This window comes from Neophocaena asiaeorientalis, unplaced genomic scaffold, assembly GCF_003031525.2.
Source record: "Neophocaena asiaeorientalis asiaeorientalis breed wild unplaced genomic scaffold, Neophocaena_asiaeorientalis_V1.1 scaffold218, whole genome shotgun sequence".
NCBI lineage: Eukaryota > Metazoa > Chordata > Mammalia > Artiodactyla > Phocoenidae > Neophocaena > Neophocaena asiaeorientalis.
Window position 1 is genome coordinate 6,534,060 of NW_020172818.1, and position 22,675 is coordinate 6,556,734.

General features: G+C 34.6%; 1 protein-coding gene across 6 annotated transcripts in view; it reads right to left on the reverse strand.

The window, feature by feature from the left end:
• The window catches only part of CPEB2 (cytoplasmic polyadenylation element binding protein 2), a 62,954-nt gene that overhangs the window by 1,909 nt on the left and 38,370 nt on the right, over nt 1-22,675 (reverse strand). For all 6 annotated transcript variants that reach the window (XM_024741796.1, XM_024741795.1, XM_024741793.1 and 3 more), the window contains 6 exons: nt 15,117-15,287; nt 13,727-13,816; nt 8,676-8,794; nt 8,299-8,413; nt 6,153-6,334; nt 1-2,092 (listed from right to left, as the gene is read on the reverse strand). The exon at nt 1-2,092 is cut by the window's left edge and continues 1,909 nt beyond it. In XM_024741796.1, the coding sequence (XP_024597564.1) occupies nt 1,865-2,092; nt 6,153-6,334; nt 8,299-8,413; nt 8,676-8,794; nt 13,727-13,816; nt 15,117-15,287 (905 nt within the window). In that variant the 3' untranslated portion in view covers nt 1-1,864. The remainder of the gene's footprint in view (nt 2,093-6,152; nt 6,335-8,298; nt 8,414-8,675; nt 8,795-13,726; nt 13,817-15,116; nt 15,288-22,675) is intronic.

A 22,675-nucleotide genomic window follows, 5' to 3' on the forward strand; every position in this document is an offset into this window, starting at 1 on the left:
ATTTTTACAGTACAAAAAAGCACACCATAGACAACCAGTATTAAGATCAACACTTTGCTCACGTGAAGGATTGTCCCAAGGGGCTGCAATACGGCAACACCCTTGTAATTTTCTCTCTTTAGAGTCAAGAATCTTATTTCAGCATTTAAAAAAAAAACATCTACCATTGCTGGGTGCTTTGCTTAGATTGCAGAGTAACTCTTACATTAAAATATAGGGGCTAGTTGCATTAAAAATGCTCTAAAGAGAAAAAATATCACTAATGATATTCTAATAGTGTTCAGTACCAAAAGAAACTCATTAACTATTGCATGTTTCCATGCCACTTTCTCAAAAAAACTGCAAGCAAAGTCATTACCAAAACTCCTTCATCAAAATTTTTTTTTAAAAAAGCAATTCTTAACCATTAAGAACAACAATTTCCATGCAACAGTGACCCCAGTTTAGACAGAAGACCCCAATATACATAGGTCAAACATGTATGCAAGTTTAAGCCAGATTTCACCATTATCTTTAAGGTAAAATTGAATTTTATGCAACTAGCCGTCTGTATATTTCCCCATCTCCATTTTGACTTTACTTAGGTTTACTAAAGTTTTGCATTCTTTGATAAAGTTCCTTTGTTTAAATATGGGCTTCCTGTGGGTCTTACATTTGGTGACCAGTTAGCAGTGTGCTGGCCATCTTTGGTTTATAAAGGATGTCTTAACCATGAACTATCAAAGGGGCTAAAATCAACTTTCCTTAAAATTCTAGTAATTTTCTTTTACTCAGTCTTTTATCTATACTATATCACTGCACATGAATTAGAACCGCACATCACAAAATTGCACAGGGATTACAAATATTACATCCAGTCTGCATAAAATCAAATTCCACTACCGACCAGATCACAAAATGGCTGCACTCTCTAATCTAAAACTAATTTGCATATTGTACACATGTAGGACATTTTTTTTAACTTGAAGTCACAATAATGCATGCAAGTTTGCTTTTTTTAAACAAATTTTATAATTTGTTCATGCTACCTAGATTCAAGAGAGCTTTTTCGAACATTTGCAATACCTCACCTCTTGTTAGTTAATAATTCTAGTGCATGCATATGGTGTATACAGGTAAGTAAACATGCATTTTTTTTTTCACATTCTAAAACTATGGCAGTTTAGGCCATATTGTGCTGCCTGCATTTTATCTGCAATGCAGTGTGTCTCTAACGTTTTCAATCCCGTATTAATAGGTGGCATTTACACATAACACCTATATAGCAGCAAAGCTAATACAGCTTGTGATTAAAAATGTTTAAAAATAGCTAATAAATCAGATTATCTTGAGGTATTATTTCTTGCAAGTCAAAATGGAGAGCAAAAAAATCAACCCTAATTTTTAGTTTATGTATACACTGAAAATAGCAACAATAAAAATAAGCATTTGTAGCAGACATATTCCATCTTCACTATTATTTTGCTACCTTTGGTAAATTACTGGGGCAGATCTTGAAGTTAAAAACCCACGTTTAGAAATAAGTGCACGCTTCACCCACTATATAGCAGCAGACTGTTTGCCCCTACGCAAAACATTCTCATATCTAATTTTAACTTTACATATAAAAATAACTTGGAGAAAATACAAAAAAACATTTTATATTAACATGAAAATATCACAAAAATTAGTAAGCCTGAGATGTAGGGTTTTGGTGAAAAACAAGAGGCTTGTAGTGTTTTGGCTGCTGATAAAGATGCATGTATTGATAGCTGGGGTGAAAGCAGAAGAATGCACTTATTTCTTCTGCATGTCAGTATCTTCAGACACAGTAAGCCACATGCACCCTTTCTTTCCTTGTTAAACAGAGGCAGGTTTGCTATTCTTAGTTCCAGCGGAAGTGGATCTGACGTGGGCGATCAGCACCTTCCTTTACCAATGGCTTATGGAACTCACGTCCTGCACGAGAGTGGATATTTGCCCAACAAAACTCACAGTAATACTGCAGGCAAGTGACATTGGCACAAAAAAAGGGAGCAAATTTTCCACCACAGCGTGCGCCCTGGCATTCATCACACATCTGGTCATCTAGCACATATGGCTTTACCTCCACCTAGAAAAAGAGAGAAAACATATCCCATTAAGTCTGCTTCAAAAGTCACTTTAGCAATACTTTAAAAGGTTCATACAATGTTCTAGAGAAAATGACCAACAACATTCAATGCTGAGAAAGCAGGCATCTTCCCTGGGTAATAGCTTCACCATACAGTAGGTTAAAAAAAATTAAATCATTTTGTTCTTGCACTAATCATTTTTTATGTTTCATGTTCATAATTGACCATATGATTAAATGAGTTCTTAGTTTGGCAATTTTATTGTATTTTGATATGTTTTCTTCTGAGAACTATAAACTGAATAGTATTTAAATAACTCTCTTTTCCAAAGACAAAAAATAATTTAAAAAAACTATACAATCCTAATTGATTCGCAAAACACTCCACCCTCACCTTTCTTGAAGTAACATCTTTAAAACACCTGTGTGTTAATATTTTCAGAGGTGGGGGTGACTGTGAGTGAAAAACAGAAGGGTATGGAAGACAAATAGTATTTACACCTTTGTTTTCTCATTCCAGTGCCACTTGTGAGATGGCATAACCCAGCAGCCACTGATCATGGCAATGCGTCTCTACTACAGGTGAGAGCGATACCCTGCTTGTAAATAACTGGTACAGACAAACCAGAACTGTGGATAACCTTATTAAGGGTATGTCTAGACTTTTGTGTATTTATAAAATATGAAGTCAAAGTCCTACTGTGAAAGCCTGACTCAGTAGAAGACCTCAGACTTAGGTCAGCTCTGAATACTAAACTTTTTAACCTCAGTTTCTGTATCTGTGAGGTGAGAAAGGCAATAGAACCTGCTTTATAGAGCTGTAAGGATTAGATTATGCAAGTAAAAGCACTGAAGATAGTGTGGCACATGGCAAATACTCTGTATATTAACATTAGCTACTATTAGCTGCAACAGCCTTGTTTTCTGGCTTGTAATAACTTTATGAATGAAAGGTTACTACTTTTGTCTGACTGAATAGTGCCAGGCAGCCTAAGATCTCTGCCTTTCCTCAGGAGAGAAGAGAAAATTGAGCGTTTAAAGGGCTTGGTTTGCCCAAGGTAAAGAATAATGACCCAACAATTTCTATTTTGAATGTATTCTACTGAAATACTTGCATGTGTGCAAAAAATGAATATATAAGGGTATTTTTCTTCAGCATTATTTTGAACAAAAACAATAAAAGCAAACTAGGAACAACCTAGTTGACTGATGAAAAGAACTGTAAAACAAACATTTGATAGAAGGGTAATGAAATTACGTTTTCGTTTGCATTTGTATTTCATGGTTAGGTTTAGGATAAACATATTTTATATATATTGGACAGTTTATTGTACTAAATTGTATCTTTTGCATATTTTTAAATTCTAGATATTATTTTATGAAGCTAATCTACTTAACTCAAAATCAAAACTTCAAAGATGAAAAACTGGATTTCAAATTTATGATTTTAGAATACAGTCAAAACCTATTTGCCATTAATAATAATCTCTAACAGCTCTTGAATGTGTGAAAGGGAGTTTCATTGATTCTTCACTATTCTTAGTTTCCATTATTTTCCCTTTTTCCCTTCAGAGGAGCTATCTGTGATACACAATCACCTGGAGTCATAACTAATAAAATGATTAATAATTAATTAGCCAACTTGAAGTATATCACAATTCACTTCAGTAACTACCAGAAGTCACAGTGAATTATACTACTCATGGAATAACATATAAAATTTAAAATGATTTACACATTTGTGGTGATTGTTCTTCATGGCTATCAGGGAGATGAAAGTAAACTTCAAAGTGTTCATGAGCCTAAAAGGTGAGTTGAATAAACAATTTTAATTCCCTCCAAATAAGTATCCTGTGTATCTCTGGATTATCAGCTATAAATTTAAATTTAATCTGTTTTTATGGTTTAATAACTATATTCTTATTAGAGAGATGAAAGGTGTAAAGATTAAGGGTTTGATTTTTTTGTATAAGCAAAACTAATGACTTGTAAAATATTTAAGGCTCAAATTCTTTCAAATAAAGTTCAAAACATACCTTAGTAGCACATATCTTAAAAAAGTAAACTTTTCTCTCAGATAGTTCAATGCCTTTTTAAGAAGGCAAGTGTTTCTCAATTCACTTGCTTTGTACCAGGGTTTCTCTTTAAGAATCAATATTTTGCCCCAAATAATTGGCCCTCCACTATCATTTTGGAAACAAAGGGGTATGAAGCATGACACTGCAATAATCTTTTCCCTTTGCTTCTGCATATTAAGCCACTACAATTATATAATATGTAAATAACTTCCTCTGTGACCCTATCACCTCTCTGCAAAAGTAGGGGGTTAGACTAGATCAGTGGTCTAAAGCAGAGGCCCCCAAACCCCCGTCAGTGGCCCAGTACCAGTCCGTGGCCTGTTAGGAACCAGGCTGCGCGGCGGGCAAGCGGGCAAGCAAGCAAGCAAGCAAGCAAGGGAGCAAGAGCGAGCGAAGCTTCACCTGCTGCTCCCCAGCTCGCATTACCACCTGAACCATCCCCTCCATCGCTCACATTGCCGCCTAAAGTATCCCCCCCCCACCCCCTCACGCCCGTCCGTGGAAAAACTGTCTTCCACGAAACCGGTTCCTGGTGTCAAAAAGGTTGGGGACTGCTGGTCTAAAGCATGGCTGGACATCAGAATCACCCTGGGGGCTTTACAAACTACTGCTGCCCATGCTGCATCCCAGACCAATTACAGCAGAATCTCTGGGGGTGGGACCCAGATGTCAAGGTTTTCCTAAGTTCTCAGGTAACTTTAATGTGCAGTGGAGGTTGGAAACTACTGAATGAGAGGAACTCTAAGGTTCAAATCAGTTAAACAAAATTTCATAGCATGTCTGAGTAAAAGCAGAGCTCTTTTTCTTAGATACTTAATTTTTTTCTTTCTTTATTGGGAGGCAACATTTTTAGTAACAATGCAAACGAAAACGCCACTTTGCAAATGTGAACTGAACTTATGCTGTACGTCTTTTCTAAATGGTATGATTTGATAATTGAATTCTGGGGACTACTTCTAGAGTCTATGGTCTACGGGTATTAGTTAACCAGCTCCCCTGCCCCCAAAACAGTACAGCCTCAGAGAAGAAGCTTCTTAAGAAACTGTTACACTGGTAAGTACTCACTCAAGTTATATCTACTGTAATGGGTATAAAAAAGTTAATTTACCTCATATTTTTAGTATATCTCATCTGTACTACAAATGTAAACATGATTATTCAGGAACTATTCACAGATTTTAGCATGAGATAGATTTGTAAAGAAACAATTGAGTTTTGTTCACTCCTTTCTCTTATTTTAGATGGTAATCAGTATTAGAAATTATTCAATAGGGTAGCTTTCACAGTTATCATCCATAACACTTCCTAAAAGTTCTTATTGTGATGACCTAAGCAATGCTACTAAAGAGTAAATGTTTTAAAGTTTAGGACAATCATCATATATTTACTTTATTTACATATTTATTTTTGCATATATTTAGGAAAATATACAAAATGTGTTTTTATTTTAGATTTTATAAATCAAAAATAAGTAACACTTAAGTAACACTTAGTGCCAAGCTCTGTTCTAAGTGCTTCTACATATGTGAATTCACTTACTCCTCAAAATAACTGTGAAAGAGATACTATTACTGTTTTCCATTTTATAAGTGAGGAATAAGAGGCATAAAGAGGGTTCATTTGCCCAGGGTTACAGAACAAATGGTGGAAATGGGATCCCAAGTAGTCTGACTCCAGAGTACAAGTTTTTAAAACAAGCTCTGCCTCTATAGTTAAAGGATATTAAGACCTTATTGGCTGATAAAAATTTTTGAACTGCCTTTAAAATTATATTTATATTTTGTGTATTATACCTAAAATTTAAAGTCTGCTCAAGAATTTTACATTTCAGGGATATTTTGATATAATACTCTTTAAGAGCTAAAGGAATATAGAAAAATAAACACTCGGTTTTTGAATTACATTATTAACTCTGTAGGGTAGTAAGCTTTGGATCAGCACCTCACGATAGGACTTAAATGATTTCCCAATATGCAACTTACACGTTTATCAATATCACCGTGCTGAAGCTGAACAAACCGAGCACTAATGGCAGCAATATAGCTCTGCTGATTGGAGAAAGCAACTCGACCAGCACCTTTTGGATATTTTAGCTCAGGATCTGTATCAATTCCTGCATAACAAACGCCACCATACAGCCGGTCCATGATCATAGCGAGCTCCACTTGAAAAGGAAAAGTAGTTCACATCAAATGGGAGAGAACACAGTAAATCAACAATTTTTAAGTACTTTTTTTTTTAAAGTGAAAGTCTATAGCATAATGCTCTTTTCTAAATCTAATCCTTTCTCTCGTGTACTAGAGCTCACCTGCTCTCACCACAGAAGAACTGGACAACTCAACTGTCTACTGGACAAGTCATATTGATATTTAACAGACACTGCATCACTCAGTATGTTCTAAATGGCACTCCTGATCTTCCACCATCCAATTAAACCTACTCGAGTGAGTTTTTGCTGACTCAGTGAGCAATGGAAAAGATGAAGTTGCCAACTCAAGACCCTTGGCTTCATCCTTTCTATTTTCTTTTTTCCCCACTGTATATGCAATCCTCTGAACTTGATTTCCAAGACATATCTAGAATCCAATCTCTTTGCCTCCATCACTAACATCCTGTTTCAAGGTATCATTCTTTTTCATCTAGATCATGGCAATAGACTTATCTCCTTGTTTCTGCCTCCTGCCCCAAGTTTATTTTCAAAACAGCAGCAAGAGTGATTCTCTTAAAAATACAGCAGATACCAATGGCTTAACTGAAATTTCTCCTTGGGAACTCTGAATGGTGGCACAAACTAGCTTTCAAAATCAATACCACAATCTTCTTCCAACCTGCTCTTTCTCCAGTGTTCTTTATCTTCTCAGTTAGTGGTACCAGTGTCTACCTAGTAGCTTAAGACTGAAAACTGAGATTCAGCCTTTGCATTTATCTTATAAATATCTGTGACATCTGTTCACTTGGCTCTTCCACCACCACCACTACCACTAACCCAAGCCACCACTATTTGTCTCCTGGACTGCAATAACAGGCTCCTAAATTGGTCTACGTATAACTACTCTCAATTTGACTCCCCTCTCCACAAGTCATTAAATAAACTGGTCTTTTAAAAATGAAACTATGATCATGTCTCTCTTTTACTTAAGAACTCTTCATTGGTTTCCAGTTGCTCTGAGGATAAATAACAAGTTAGCTATTAGGCTTGTATGATCTGACTCCTATTTACCTTTTCAATGTCTTCTTGTATCTCTCACCTCATTCCTTATACCCTAGGCCGTGACTCTGGACTTCCCTCAGTCTCTCCGAGGCACTATGCTTCCCTCCACTGAAGATCTTTGAATATGCTGTTCCCTTTGTCTGAAACACTCTTCACAACCTCCTACCACCTAACCCTGCTCCTTCTGTTCAATCTTTATATGACAGCTCAAATACAAGTATCTTTAAAATATCAGACTACAGCACATTTCCTTGCTGTATGCTTTTCTGTTCCCCTTAGTCTTTCTTTGTAGTAGCTATGTCTGTTAAGTATTTACATGTGTGAATAGTTCTTTAACATGCACCTCCCATACTGGAAGAGGATGCTTTCAGTGATGGAAGGCGCTAACACACTTCACAAGGGTACACAGTATCATAAAACTTGCTTGTATGGCGGGCATTTACATCTATAATTATGTTCCTATATGACCTCTTCTGGTAGATCTCTGGTTCCTGATTACTGATGAACAGAAGTTTATCATTCACTTATCTAAAGTGTCTTTAAAAAAAGTCCCATATTTCTTCTTCAGATATCAGAATCAACCTCCATAAAAAGACCCCAAATTCTCATTATCTTAGAGAGTTACACTTAAGAAGTCATTAATGCAGTATTTGAGTGGATTCTTCTTACAGAGTCTGTTTGGAGTTAGCTATCAATATTGATAGATGAGTGTCCAATTCTCCAGTTCCTTAATGGTCTTAAGAACAATTCTCAGAATTTGTCTCAAAATTCTGTAGCAAGCAACTATTGGAGCAGGAGAATCTGCCCTTCACCCACCCAGTGGTGACATGTACACAACAGTACCAAATGCGTACCTAATCAATTCATATTTAAATGATTGTTTTTAAAAAAACAAAATTTGTTAACATTCTACTTACCAGCCCTTAATGGCCTAGGAACACCTCCAACAAAAATTGTTTTTCGAGGATCCAAAGGCTGAGAACCATCCATCACAAAATCACTATCACTTAAATTCCAAGGACGGATCTGAACCTATGAAGAAAATGACATTACTGTATTAGGTCTCACTCCTTTAATAGCTGATGAGCTTTGTGCCACTGTACTGTTCAAAATTTTGGATAGATGGGTTTGGAAACAAACTGTTAATATTTTATCCAGATATAATAAATTATATGAATTTTTAAAAAATTGAACTCAAAATGGTAGTTTATTTATTTTTTCACTAACGATCATTTCAAAACTGTTTTTGGAAAACTTGCATTTGTAACTTAAAGTTTGAGTAGCATTTACTTACAGGTTTGTCCTTGATAGTAGGGCTGGAAACACACAGATAGAGTTTTCCATCTTCTTCAATACAAGCATCAATTAGTGCCTGAACTGAGCTCTCTTCTTGAAAGAGAAGGAATGCATAGCCTGTAATAACCGTAAGAATGAGGCAATATGTCAAGGTAAGTGATTTCACCCCAAATTTCAGTATGGTTTAGAAAATACATGCCTTTGAAAAAGATGAAAAACCTATAAAGTAGGACTACAATCATCATACTTTCTCTAGGAGAACATAATATCCTATGGAATACACACAAAAACAGATACTCAGTAAAATAACTAGCTACTTTATATAGAGCACTTACTATCCGATACTGTGATAAGAGCTTTACGTGAATTATTTCATTTAATTCTCACAAGTCTATGAAACATTATTCCCAATTTACAGAAGAAAACCCTGAGGTGTCAGGTGGTTAAACTACTTGCCCAAAGTCAGTCACATAAGTAGTTGGTTGATTAATTTCAAACCTAGATCAGCTCTAAGGTCTCCTATGATACTGTCTTCTTAAAGACTGTGGCAGGATTAACCAGTTGAGCACAGCAGGAGCTGAAGTTTCCTTCAAATGCCCTCAGGGTAAGACAAGTTCTAGAGCATACTTTTGGACAGGTGGAAAAGAGCACATGTGGAAAGGCCCAGGAATTTCCATAAGTAGAGGGAAAATTCCATAATCATCCTGACAACTTCCAAATGATACTAAGAAAACTCCCTTAGGGAGGTTGGAATGAAACAGGTTCCAGGCTTCCCTGGTGGCGCAGTGGTTAAGAATCCGCCTGCCAAGGCAGGCAACGTGGGTTCAAGCCCCGGTCCGGGATGATCCCACATGCCACAGAGCAACTAAGCCCATGTGCCACAACTACTGAGCCTTCGCTCTAGAGCCTGCGAGCCACAACTACTGAGCCCATGTGCTGCAACTACTGAAGCCCATGAGCCTAGAGCCTGAGCTCCGAAACAAGAGAAGCTACTGCAATGAGAAGCATGCGCACCACAACGAAGAGAAGCCCCCACTCACCACAACTAGAGAAAGCCCGCGCGCAGCAACGAAGACCTAACAACAAAGACCCAATGCAGCCATAAATAAATAAATTCATTTAAAAAAAGAAACAGGTTCCTTAAGGATAGGTCAGACTTTTATTTTATTTTATTTTTTTACATCTTTATTGGATTATAATCGCTTTACAATGTTGTGTTAGCTTCTGCTGTACAACAAAGTGAGTCAACTATATGTATACATATATCCTCTCCCTCTTGAGCCTCCCTCCCACCCTCCCTATCCCACCCCTCTAGATGGTCACAAAGCACCGAGCTGATCTCCCTGTGCTATAAAGCGACTTCCCACTAGCTATCTATTTTACACACAGTAGTGCATGTATGTCAGTGCTACTCTCTCAATTCATCCCAGCCTTCCCTTCCCCCTCTGTGTCCACAAGTCCGTCTCAAGGTGGATGAGCAACAGAACACTTTTTGTCAAACAGCCTGGAGACTATGTTTGCACTTGGGATCCAAGTTCTTGCTTAGATTCCTGTACCTTTTGAAAATATGCCCCTCCTCCTTTCCTTGTGAAAAGCAATTGTCAATTTTTAATCAAATATGATGTATCTAGCAGGCAGAACAGAGTTCATTATAAAAAGAAGGCATCGAAATTTACATTACAAGTTTACTGTTAGGTGATTAATTCCCAGCAGCAGATGACTATAAATGACCTAACAATACCCCTTTTCCTTGAGAAGATTTCTATGCACAAAACCTAGAGCACTGAAATCTAGTCCCAATGTGAAGATGTCTTCAATCAGGCCAACCATGTCTGTGCCATTAAACAATGGGAAGTAAGAGGTCATGTTTTACTAGGAATTCAAAAAACACAGCTTATTGCCAACAATGGCTTTTAGTGCCACAAAGGTCTGACGTGACACACACACAAAGTACTTCATTTTAATAAAATTACAATACCTGATTTCATAAATAAGCCATAAAGCCAACCTACACAAATAGAAACTTGCAAAGGTATGATTATGCAAGATTAAAACCACATCTTAGAACTTTTTAATTGCTAGAAACAATTTAAATAGGCTTGAAAAAATAAAAAAAAAGACTGGTTTTCTTTATGTGAAGGCTTTAATTTTGATACAAGCTAAGGTTTTTTAATTTTTTAATTTTTTTTTTTTATTTTTTGGCTACACCACATGGCATGTGGGATCGTAGTTCCCCAACCAGGGATCAAACCCATGCCCCCTGCATTGGAAGCGCCGAGGCTTAAACACTGGACCACTAGGGAAGTTCCCAAGCTAAGGTTTTGAGAGCTGTAATTGTTTTGTAATAATTGAGGAGATATAAGACTGATTTACTAAAATAGTATTTTAAAGTCAATATTTTTAATGTTATGTTTTTATGATGTAATTTCTGATATTAATATTTTAATACTGCTTAATAATTTTTGTGATTATTATGGAAAAAATGTATCACAAAAATTAATTAAGCAACATGGCAGGTCAATTATGATCTAGCTAAGGCAAGCCGTTAAACATTAAAATACTTGTACCAAAAATACCATCTAATAGTTCTTTAGAATTTATTAGCACAAGCTAATGTTTACATAGGGTGAATCTTATTCACTGCAAAGGAGAGGTATGTATAAGTGTGGCTCAGTATCCAATGTCTCATATCATTACCTTAATTACAAGGTAGCTTTGTCAACTGAATGCTTCTTCACAGTGTCTTCCAAACCATGGAAAATGATGAATTACATCAATGACAAAAATGCTTGAAAGCACAAGGTTTAGGAACATTGGTCTTTGGCAATGAGTACAACTAACTATAATGTACCAAAATAGTATAATTTGCCACTGCTAATATTTTTTGTTGTTTTTTTTTCTTGTTTTCAGTTTGAGAAAATAAACTAACAACTACCACAAAGACCACAATAATAATGCAAACAGCAACAAAGACAGCAACTATTCTGTTTCATGAAATTAGTGCCAACCTACCTTTCTTACATTTCTGCCCATGCAGAAAATGTGTATCTGTCTTGACAAAAACTAATTCTAATACCTTTCTAAAATTATGTTTCAACTCCTGCCTGGAACTCTATCGCACAACTTTTTAATCTATCTAAATTGCACAGTATCTTTTAGATTTAGTTCAAAATTTCTCAATGAAGCTTTCCCCCACCTACTTCAGGTCAAAGGATAAACTATCCTACAGTATTTATAGTTGTATATATCATTTATTAGGCAACTATCAACCCATGAATTACTGAGAATACGAAGATGGGTAAAGACACAGTCTGAGAGATTAATGGAAGAATCTGACATTAATAAAATAAAAGCATATTTATAAAATTGTAAAACTGTAATATTGCAACTGTGAGGAGTGCTCTGAAAGGGCACAGTTCTAGAAGGGCCTACAATAGGAGGATTTGACCTCATTAGGTGGGTCCTTAACAGTTTCCCACCAGCAACTGATATTTAAGCTGAGAAAAGTAGGAGATATACAGATGAAGAAGCAGGGAAAGCCTTCAGGTCAAGAGAACAACAAACATAAAAGTCCTGAGGCAGGAGAGAGCAAGGCCAGTTTGCAGAGCTAGAAAGAAACAAGAAGCAATACTGGGAGAAGGAACAGGATGGGGAGGGCTGGCAGGGAGAATGCATTTTTGCCTTTATCCTAACAATAAGAGAAACCACTGATGGGTTTTAAGCTGGAAGCAAGGAGTAGCACCATCAGATTGTTTTCACAGATATTACTCTAGCTATGCTGTGGGAGAAAAACTGGAGATAGCCAGAAATGTGGACAGACTAGTCATACACCTGAAATAGTCCAGACAAGGGATGATGGTAATTTAGTCAGGAACATTAGAAGCCAACAGGCATTTTTATTGAACACACAGTGAAATAAACTGTATAAAAGGACAAGATCATAACACTGAACAACAGATTAAAACTAAGCTAAGAAATGAACATCTACATCAATATGGAGCTAATTTTCTCTCTACACCAAGGATTCAGGACCTCCAGGTCCAGTAAGCTCCAAAATCATGTGAAAATTTAGAGTATATGGAGACAGGTCCATATCTCTAACTAGACTCTCATGGAGGCCTGGGATCTAGAATCTCTGGTTCAAAGGATTCTGTAAGTATAAGATCTAAAGGTATTAAAAAAAAAATCACCACATTATTCCATTTCTCTAAGGAACTACATAAACCACTAATGGAAGTTCTATAATTCTCAATGACAAAAAGTAGAGACGGCTCATATAATTTATCACCAGAATTCCTTAGCTAGTTTTTGTATGCCAATAACTCTTAACATGTTTCCTTTCCTGGAGCCAAAATCAGATTATTCAATAGATCTACTGGAGTCTTTTTTCCAGGCTTGAAAATCTACTCAGCCATGAGAATAATAGTGTGTTTTTTCATTTCTAAAATTACATTTCAATAATATTCAAAGTAAAGTCTTAGTCTTTCAACCTCCCCTTTCTTTTATTCACTTCAGAGAATGTGCCATTAGCAATCTGACTGACTGGATTCATGTTCACTTCTCTCCCCTTGCCTCCCCTCCCCACTCTGGGCGGGTGAGGTGATCCTTCCTGTTCCCACTGACTGTGCCATTGCTTTGCTCAAATGAATGTGCGCTCAATTTGTGATTCTTGTCCTCTGGTGACCAGTCACAGTAGTATCCTGGCAATATGTAAGTAACACAACTAGGCATCCTCTGCACATTTTATCTCTTTATGTAGTTGAGTTTTTTTCTGACCATTCATTTTCTTCTCTATCTGAATTCACCAACAGAGTATATACTGCTCTCTTGTTATCTGCTATTATCTGGAACACTTATGTATATCTTGCAATACTTAAAACAGTCATAGGTTTATATTTTATTTTCACTTCACACATTTCTTAATTTCACTGATCAGAGAAACTTTATTATATGTCTGTACCCAAGTTACTTAGAATGATACTTTAGGCAGAGAAAATTAGCTCTCATATAACTTATTCCCTAGCAAATATTAACAAAAAAATCTCTTACCTTTTGGTGGAAAATAGGACTTGCTTTCTGCTTTATGAGGCCAATCTACTACCAAAGGCCCAAATCTTCTGAAGCTAGCAGTTATTTCATCTTAAAAAAGTACAATAATATGCATTAGGAATCAGTTTTAATGATTCATTCTAAAAAATTCCTATATTTTATATGTTATTTTAAAGATTTAAAAATTTAAAGTACCAAATAGCCTAAGATAAACTAGAATATAAATACTAGAAACATGTCTAATATCCTCACTAAAATGATACATAAATCTTAATAGCTATTTTAATCAAAATAGTTTTTAAGTAGCACATTGGCTAGAATAATCAATTCAGTGTGACTTCTAAAATTTTATATACTAATGTATGGACACTAATGGATTTATAGTATAGCAAATCATAAATATCACTGGCTTGAAAAACATGCCAACATTATATCAAGTTAAAGATCCATAAAGAGATCCATTACTGCCTGATAAAGTAAAATAGGAAAAAAGGGCTGCTGAAACAAGACATGTAAAGCTATAATATTTCTAAAATATACTAGGGTCTGATACATGCCAGGTAGTTTCACTGAAAGACATACAGGTCACATCCAATGACATGTTCTAGGTTATTTTATCACATGGAAACTTTATTATACTGATTAATACATAGAATAAGTTTGTGGATATTTGAATCACAACTGAAAAAATTCCCAAAATGTATCAATATATTCTCTATTAGTAAGTTGTGAATGACAGTGGCAGATTTCCCACAGCTTTGCAAATATTAGTTTCTGTATTTTTAATCTTGAATTATTTTTCTTTTGTTATTATTACACATGATAATTTTTACATATGCTTATTAGTCTTTGTATAACCTAAATTTCCTGTTTATGTACTGTTTTTATTATTTGCTTGGGTTTTATAGCCTCTTATGTGTTTCTAAAAGCACATTTATACTTAAAGAAATTGAATTTTTAACTGTCATGCATTACAGGTAAAGTTTTGTGGTTGGTTACCTTTAATTCACTGTGTGTGTGTGCGTGCGTGCATGCATGTGTGTGTGCATGCATGCATGTTATAGTCATACAAAGTTTTAAATAAATACATAAAAAAGTTTAATGTATTCAAATATGTTCTATATTTAAAAACATAAGTGGGAGATAAACTAGATGAAAATCTTATTTACAAAAAATGCTCACAATAATAATATGCATAAGATATAAACTAAAGAAACAAACTTAAAAAAGTTATTTGTTCAATTATCTTTATATTTCAACAGGTGACAAAATATTTAAACAGAGATGGATATCCATTTTAACTGAAAATCTCTAGAGGTAAAAAAACCTCCATATCCCCATTCACATTATATTTCAGGTTTGTTTTTTAGATGCCAAATCATCATTTTACCTTCATCAATATCTGGAGGAAGACCACCAACAAAAACTTTTCGAGAGAAACGTTCTATTCGCTCTCCATTTTGATGAGCTGAGTAACATGTGGGTGAATTTAAAACACCAACTTGATCATTATGACCATCATCCAGCAAGCCATCATCTATTGGAAAGAGGGAAGAACGACCTAAAATATAAGAACAAATATAACTTGAATCTCGGATCTAAGAAAATGATAAATTAAAGTCAGGCATAAAAAGAGCAACAACAAATTCAAAGGCTTAAAATTGAAGGCGACGTAGGCATAAAAAAATTAAGGAAAATTCAGAGAGTTTAAAGGTTTAATTACCCAGATTCAAGAGAGAAGTTGTCTGAGGAATGACTTAGAAATAAACATGATCATATGACAACAATTACATCACAAACAAACACTAAATCACTTCAATTTCTTATGGAAAGCAGCAAGAATCTGATGTATGGGGATGGGTAGACTGGATGTGTAACCTTTTAGAAGAAAGGTTTTAGGAGAAACCTTTTAGAAACTGGTGGCAGAAAGAAATGGCACAGACTAAACAGATAAGAAGACATTAAAAAAACACTTGCAGACTACAGTAAGGACAAAAGCACCAAGTAATACTTGCATATAAGACCTTGAATTAATTTACTGCATGTGTAAATATGCACATATTTACACACATATGTGTAAATATGTGCTTCTGCACATATGCAAAACAGAAAAAGGCACCCCCTCTAGGACTTCAGTCCCCATCTGAGCCCACCCTCATATGGGCACAGCCTGTATAATCCTCTGCAGCAATCCTGATGCTAGACTCTGTGGCCTGCATACAGTTGGGGTTGAGGTGAGAAGGAAGGGGCTACATGTCTGTGAACTATAGCTAGCTAGATGTTAGAAATAAGAATTTTAATTTTATAAGACCAAAATCAGGGAGAAAGATCATATTTGGTATAGGAAACAGAAATTATTCTGCAGATTCAAATTCAGTTTAAGTAAGATGTTCTGAAAGATACCCACGTTCACTGAGTAACTGGATATTTAGCTTTCCCAATACCTTTGCTATCAGGAATAAGGACCAATGAGAAAAAAACGTCAATGTTCTTTGTAATCAATGGAAAGAAAGCTCTTCAAAATGAAACTGTTTTCCTTAAAATGAACCTCATCAAGAGCCATCAAAAGTAATATTAATTATGAATAACTGGTTCAACTTTCTATGGTTGGACTTTAAGTAAATAATTGTATATTTTAAAAGGAATAAGATGAGGTAGAGAAACAACATGCACATTAACTAGTTTTTGATTAAAATGGCAAATCCAAGTTTTATACTTATTTCAAACATGGCAATACTTAAGTATAAATATCAAATGCAGTGACAAAGAAAATCACTACATAAGCAATGTCACACAAGTGACCCAAAATGACTTAAAATTTTTTCTTAAATATAATATTGTAAGAATATTCATTATATATTAATGAATTATTCTATATTTCTAATTATAATAAATACTACAGTTAGTAAAATAACTATCAAAATCTATAATCTATATGTCTAAAATCTATTAACCAAAGTTCAGCTGAACGAAGGATGTAATGGAAAGGCTAGGAATATGTCACATACTGGCCATACTAACAAGAATCTTCATTGTTGGAAAATCATGACCACTTTCCTTCTAGAAGCCATAAAAGTTATAGAGTTAAATACCCGTTTAAAAGAGGAGTTAACTAAATATATATCACCAACAAAAATATTATTTTTTACCTTTCCAATTATCCTTCCCTATAACCCAAATCAACATGACAATAAAAGGAGAACAAGTTAATAATTATGTTTTCCATGTACTTTAAACATACCTTCTAAGAATGATCCATGAAAATGACTGGCAGTAAAGGTAAAATTATATGTGTTGAGAAAAGTAGAGTTTGATCATAAAGTGATTTGGACTAAAATACTTACAACAGTTTTCAACCAAAATTAAATTACCTTTCTCCTTTTTTGCTCTGAAACTAGGATATATTTTCAGGTTTTACACCTCAAAAGAATGAAACTGACTGATAATGAACCACAATATAAAATCTGTGGGATGTAGCAAGAGCTACTTACTTAGAGGAAAATTTTCATACTTACAGGGAATTTTATAGTTTTAAATGCATATTAGAAAATAAGAAATGCTTAAAATAAATAATCTTAGTTTCTGCCACAAAGAGATAGAAAAATAATAAATTAAATACAAAAAGAGTAGCATCAAGGAAATGAAAAAAGTAAAATCCATGACACAGAAAACTAACATTAAAAAAAGAGTCAATAAAGGCAAAAGTTGGCTCTCTGAAAACTTAAAAAATCGATATACTTCTCAGTAAAGTTCATCAAGTTCATGAATAAAAAAGAAAACTAAAATTACCAGGAGAGGAAAAGAAAACATTTGTACAAAATTAGTCAATTTATAGCTTAAAGCTGAGCATGGTTCTTTGATATCAATGTATATCTATACTTTTATGTACTGATTGTTGTTTTAAAAATAAAAGCAAACACAAAACAAACTATTATTATTAAGAATGAATATTCCTCCCATCCTCAAGATCCTAGCAGCCACTCTACTGGGTTAAATAACCCACCAGTGTGATGGTATGATTTTTATTTCATATGCAAGGATTAAAAAAACTATCAAAACAACAGAAGTAGGTCCAGGACTGATCTCTCTCAGGCACCATCTGTTTAATCAGATAGAATCACTATCACACATGTTTCTCCAAAGAACTGAGACAGGAGCTATAAGGTACATTTGTTACTTAAAAGCATTTTGCCCCAATAATAGGTTTGTCCTTTTCTCACAGAGAAGGAATTTAATTTAAACAACCAATTAAAACCTAGTACCCTGTATGTCTTTGTAAATTAATGTCTAGACATAATATATTTACTTTAAAATTAAGTTCACTAAAATTCTGTTTCTTTTAAAAATTGCTATGTCTGGGTATAAGTGTAGAGTAGGTAAGTCAGTCTCTTCGCGGAGGAGGGATTAGCAATTTTTTTCGGTAAAGGGCCAGATGGTAAATATTTTAGACTTTGTAGGCCATACATTTCACTGTTGCAACTACTCAACTGTCATCACTGTAGCTCCAAAGCAACCAGACAAAAAGTAACTGAATGGGCATGACTGTGTTGTAATAAAACTTTGTTTAAAAAAACAGAAGCCTTGGCTTGTGGGTTATAGTTTGCTGACCCTGTCTTATATAGTATTACCCTGGCTTCTTTTTGGTCATGCTTTGAAGATTTCGTCCATTCTCTGACAGTTATCAAAATAATTAACATACAGAAATCTGTTGCATTTCTACACACTAATAAACTATCAGAAAAGGGAAAGCAAGAAAACATCCCACCTACAATCACATCAAAAAGAATAAAATACCTAGGAATAAACTTAAGTAAGGAGGTGAAAGACCTATATTTTAAAAACTATGAGGCACCGATGAAAGAAATTGAAGATGACACAAATAAGTGGAAAAATATACTGTGTTCATAGAAGAATTAATATTGTTAAAATTTCCATACTACTCAAAGCAATCTACAGATTCAATGCAATCTCTATTAAGATACCAATGGCATTTTTCACACAACTAGAACAAATAATCCTAAAATTTGTATAGAACCATAAAAACAAAAACAAAAACCTTGAATAGCCAAAGCAATCTTGAGAAAGAAGAACAAAGCTGGAGGTATCAGGCTCCCTAATTTTAAGCTATACTAAAAAGCTAGACTAATCAAAACAGTATGGTAGTGACATAGAAACAGACACACAGATCAAGGGAACAGAACAGAGAGACCAGAAATAAAACCTCGCTTATATGGTCAATTAATCTATATGACAAACAAGGCAAGAATATATAATGGGAAAAGATAGTCCCTTCAATAAATGGTGCTGGGAAAACTGAACAGCTACATGCAAAAGAATGAAACTGAACTACTTTCTCACACCATATACAAAAATAAACTCAAAATGGATTAAAGACTTAAATGTAAGACCTAAAACTCCTAGAAGAAAACAGGCAGTAAGCTCTTTGACACTGGTCTTAGCAATACTTTTTTTGAATATGTCTCCTTAGGCAAGGATAACAAAAGCAAAAATAAACAAATGGGACTACATCAAACTGTAAAAAGCTTTGCACAGTGAAGGAAATCATCAACAAAATGAAAAGGCAATCAACTAAATGGGAGACGTATTTGTAAATGATATATTCAATAAGAGGCTGATATCCAAAATATATAAGGAACTCATTCAACTCGATTATCAACAACAACAACAACGACAAAAATAAGCAGAGGACTTGAATAGACATTTTTCCAAAGAAGACATACAGACGGTTAACAGATACACAAAAATCTACTTGGCATCACTAATCATCAGGGAAATGCAAATCAAAACCACAATTAGATACCAACTCACACCTGTCAGAATGGCTGTTATCAAAAAAGACAAGAAACAAGTGCTGGCTTGGATGTGGAGAAAAGGCAACACTCATGCAATGTTGGTGGGAACTAAAACTTATGCAGGCACTATGGGAAACAGTACAGATATTTCCTCAAAAAATTAAAAATAGAGCTGCCATACAATCTAGCAATAATACTTCTGGGTATTAACTGAAGAAAATGAAAACACTAATTCGAAAAGATACATGTACCCCTATGTTTACTGCAGCATTATTTACAATAGACAAGATATGAAAGCAACTTAAGTGTCCATCAATAGATGAATGGATAAAGAAGATGTGGTATATACATGCCATGGAATATTACTCAGTCGAAAAAAAAAAGGAATGAAATCTTGCAATTTGCAATAACATGGATGACCTAGAAAGTATTATGTTAAATGAAATAAGTCAAAGATAGATACTGTATGACTTCACTTATATGTGTAATCTAAAAAACAACACAAATGAATAAACAGAACAAAACAGAACCAGATTCACAGATACAGAGAATAAACTGGAGATTTCCAGAGGGGAAAAAATGAAATAGAAATAGTTGTAAAAGGGATTAAGAGGTATAAACTTTCAGTTGTAAAACAAGTAAGTCACAGAGATATAATGTACAGCATAGAAAATAAAGCCAATAATACTGTAATAACTTTGTATGGTGACAGATGGTTACTAGACTTATCATGGTGATCATTTTGTAATGCACACAAATACTGAATTACTATGTTGTACATCTGAAACTAGTATAATATTGTATGCAAATTATAATTCAATAATAAATGTGAAAAAAGTATTTATCAAGGATGAAAATTTTCAGCCTTGATGTCATCATAAAAGGGTTTGGTAGTGGTGATATTAGGGAGTATACACTTACTCTGGCTATTTCACAAGACTGTTAAAAAAGAGTCAAATGAGTTCAAATTAAATCTAATCATAGAAAATCCCAGGTCAATTTTTAAGCAATACTTTAAGTATAATGTATTATTAATAATTCCTTATTCATTATAGCACATGAATATGAATGGCTACATATACAGTATGAATAAATCCAATCTAATTAAACCTCCATATTTTCATTCTCTTTAAAAAGTATTTCTCTTATCTTCTCATTCCATATATAATCTACTAAAATCTACTAACTAAAGCTTTGCTTGTCTGCTAGAAAAGATTGCTTTGTGGTGTTTAGTACCACTAACTAAAATATTGTAGGTTCTTTATTTCTATTATTCTAAAAAATATTCTATATATTTTTACTCCTTCTGGAGTAGAGCAGCCCTTTAATCCTTTATTAAAGGGAAGATTGCAATAATAGAAATATTTTAGATTGAGAGATAGAGTTTAAGTTACATTTCACACCTCCCTTCACAACCTACCACCCTACTCCAAGCTCAGACGAGTATGTTCACTCTCAGAATGGAATAAACATTGAACAGACAATAAATACAAAAGATAGATGTGAGAGTCTTTCTCCTTTCTAATCCTGGCCTCCAGGCAGCACTGAAGTAGAACTCTTTATGGCTCCCACAGTACAGAAATACATAGGAGTTGGGGCAGGACACAGATGAAAAGCAGGGAAAAAAAACTTTGCTTTTTCTTACTTTCAGTATAATTAAATTTTGATTATTCCTAAGGTATATTTCATATATTAATATCTGTACCCAGTTTGATTTAAAGTTCTTATGTTGACATTACTAAAGATATTAAAATATATAAATTCATTTTGGTAGTAATTTGGTTTTACTGCAGTCAAGCAGGAAATCTTTTGAATGAAAATAGCCACTCTGTGCCTGAGCTTAAAGGTGAGTCAAAGGTGACAAAAGAAGAAAAAATAGTTCTTCCTAAACTAGATTATAAAGTCAACATGCCTTGAGAAAATAATACTGTCCACCCACCACTGCACTGGTAAAGAACAATGTCTTATTTTTTGGCAAAAATTATATCAACTCAGTGTGACACATCCCACATCAACAGATCTGATGTGTAAGAGATTTCTTTTTAGAAAAGAAAAATGACTAAATAAATGAATAAATGTACTTCCTTTGATGGACCAAATCTAAAACATGAAACCCATAAAAGGGGTCCTTGGTAGTTAAAAGGTTATTGATGTGATACTGATATAACATCTAGCATAGGAAGAGGAAAAAATGAGTAGAAAATAGGAAGAGAGCCAGGCTACTTCTAGTTCTTTCTGAGTCATTCCTTTGGTATGCGGCTTTTTTTTTTTAAATGTTTTATTACTTACTGTGTTAAAGTACTTTCAAACTCAAAATCTCTCAATAGTTATTTCTAATGGATAAACTTAAAAAAAAATTTTATTGAAGTATAGTTGATTTACAATGTTAATTTCTGCTGTACAGCAAAGTGACTCAGTTATATATAATATATATATATATAATATACTATATATTCTTTTTTATATTATGATTTATCACGGGATATTTTCATCTGACCATCAAATCCAAAATTGTAAAAGGTCCTATATTCACAGAGGACCAACTAAAATAATTACTAATGCCATGTATTTTGGTCCTATATTCACAGAGGACCAACTAAAATAATTACTAATGCCATGTAATTTGAGAGCAAAATCCACTTGTTACCCCCCCAAACTAAGCCATATAAATGTGACAACTGTCAGTTCTGTCCTATAGAAGGCTTCTACCAAAAGCCTTAAAACCATCTGAGGGGCCTCCCTGGTGGCGCAGTGGTTGAGAGTCCACCTGCTGATGCAGGGGACACGGGTTCGTGCCCCGGTCTGGGAAGATCCCACATGCCGCAGAGTGGCTGGGCCCGTGAGCCATGGCCGCTGAGTCTGCGCATCCGGAGCCTGTGCTCCACAACGGGAGAGGCCACAACAGTGAGAGGTCCGCGTACCACAAAAAACAAACAAACAAAAAACCATGTGAGATCTTTCTTCCAATGCTGGGAGGCAGTTCTGATGTAGAGGAAATCTTTACGGCTCCCAGAGGACAGAAATATATATGAGTAGTAGCAAGTTCCTATCTAAAAGGAGAAATTTTTGCTTTTTCTTGATATTATAGTCACAGTCTACAATTATTATTATTTTTTTGTGTGTAAAGTTACTTTTG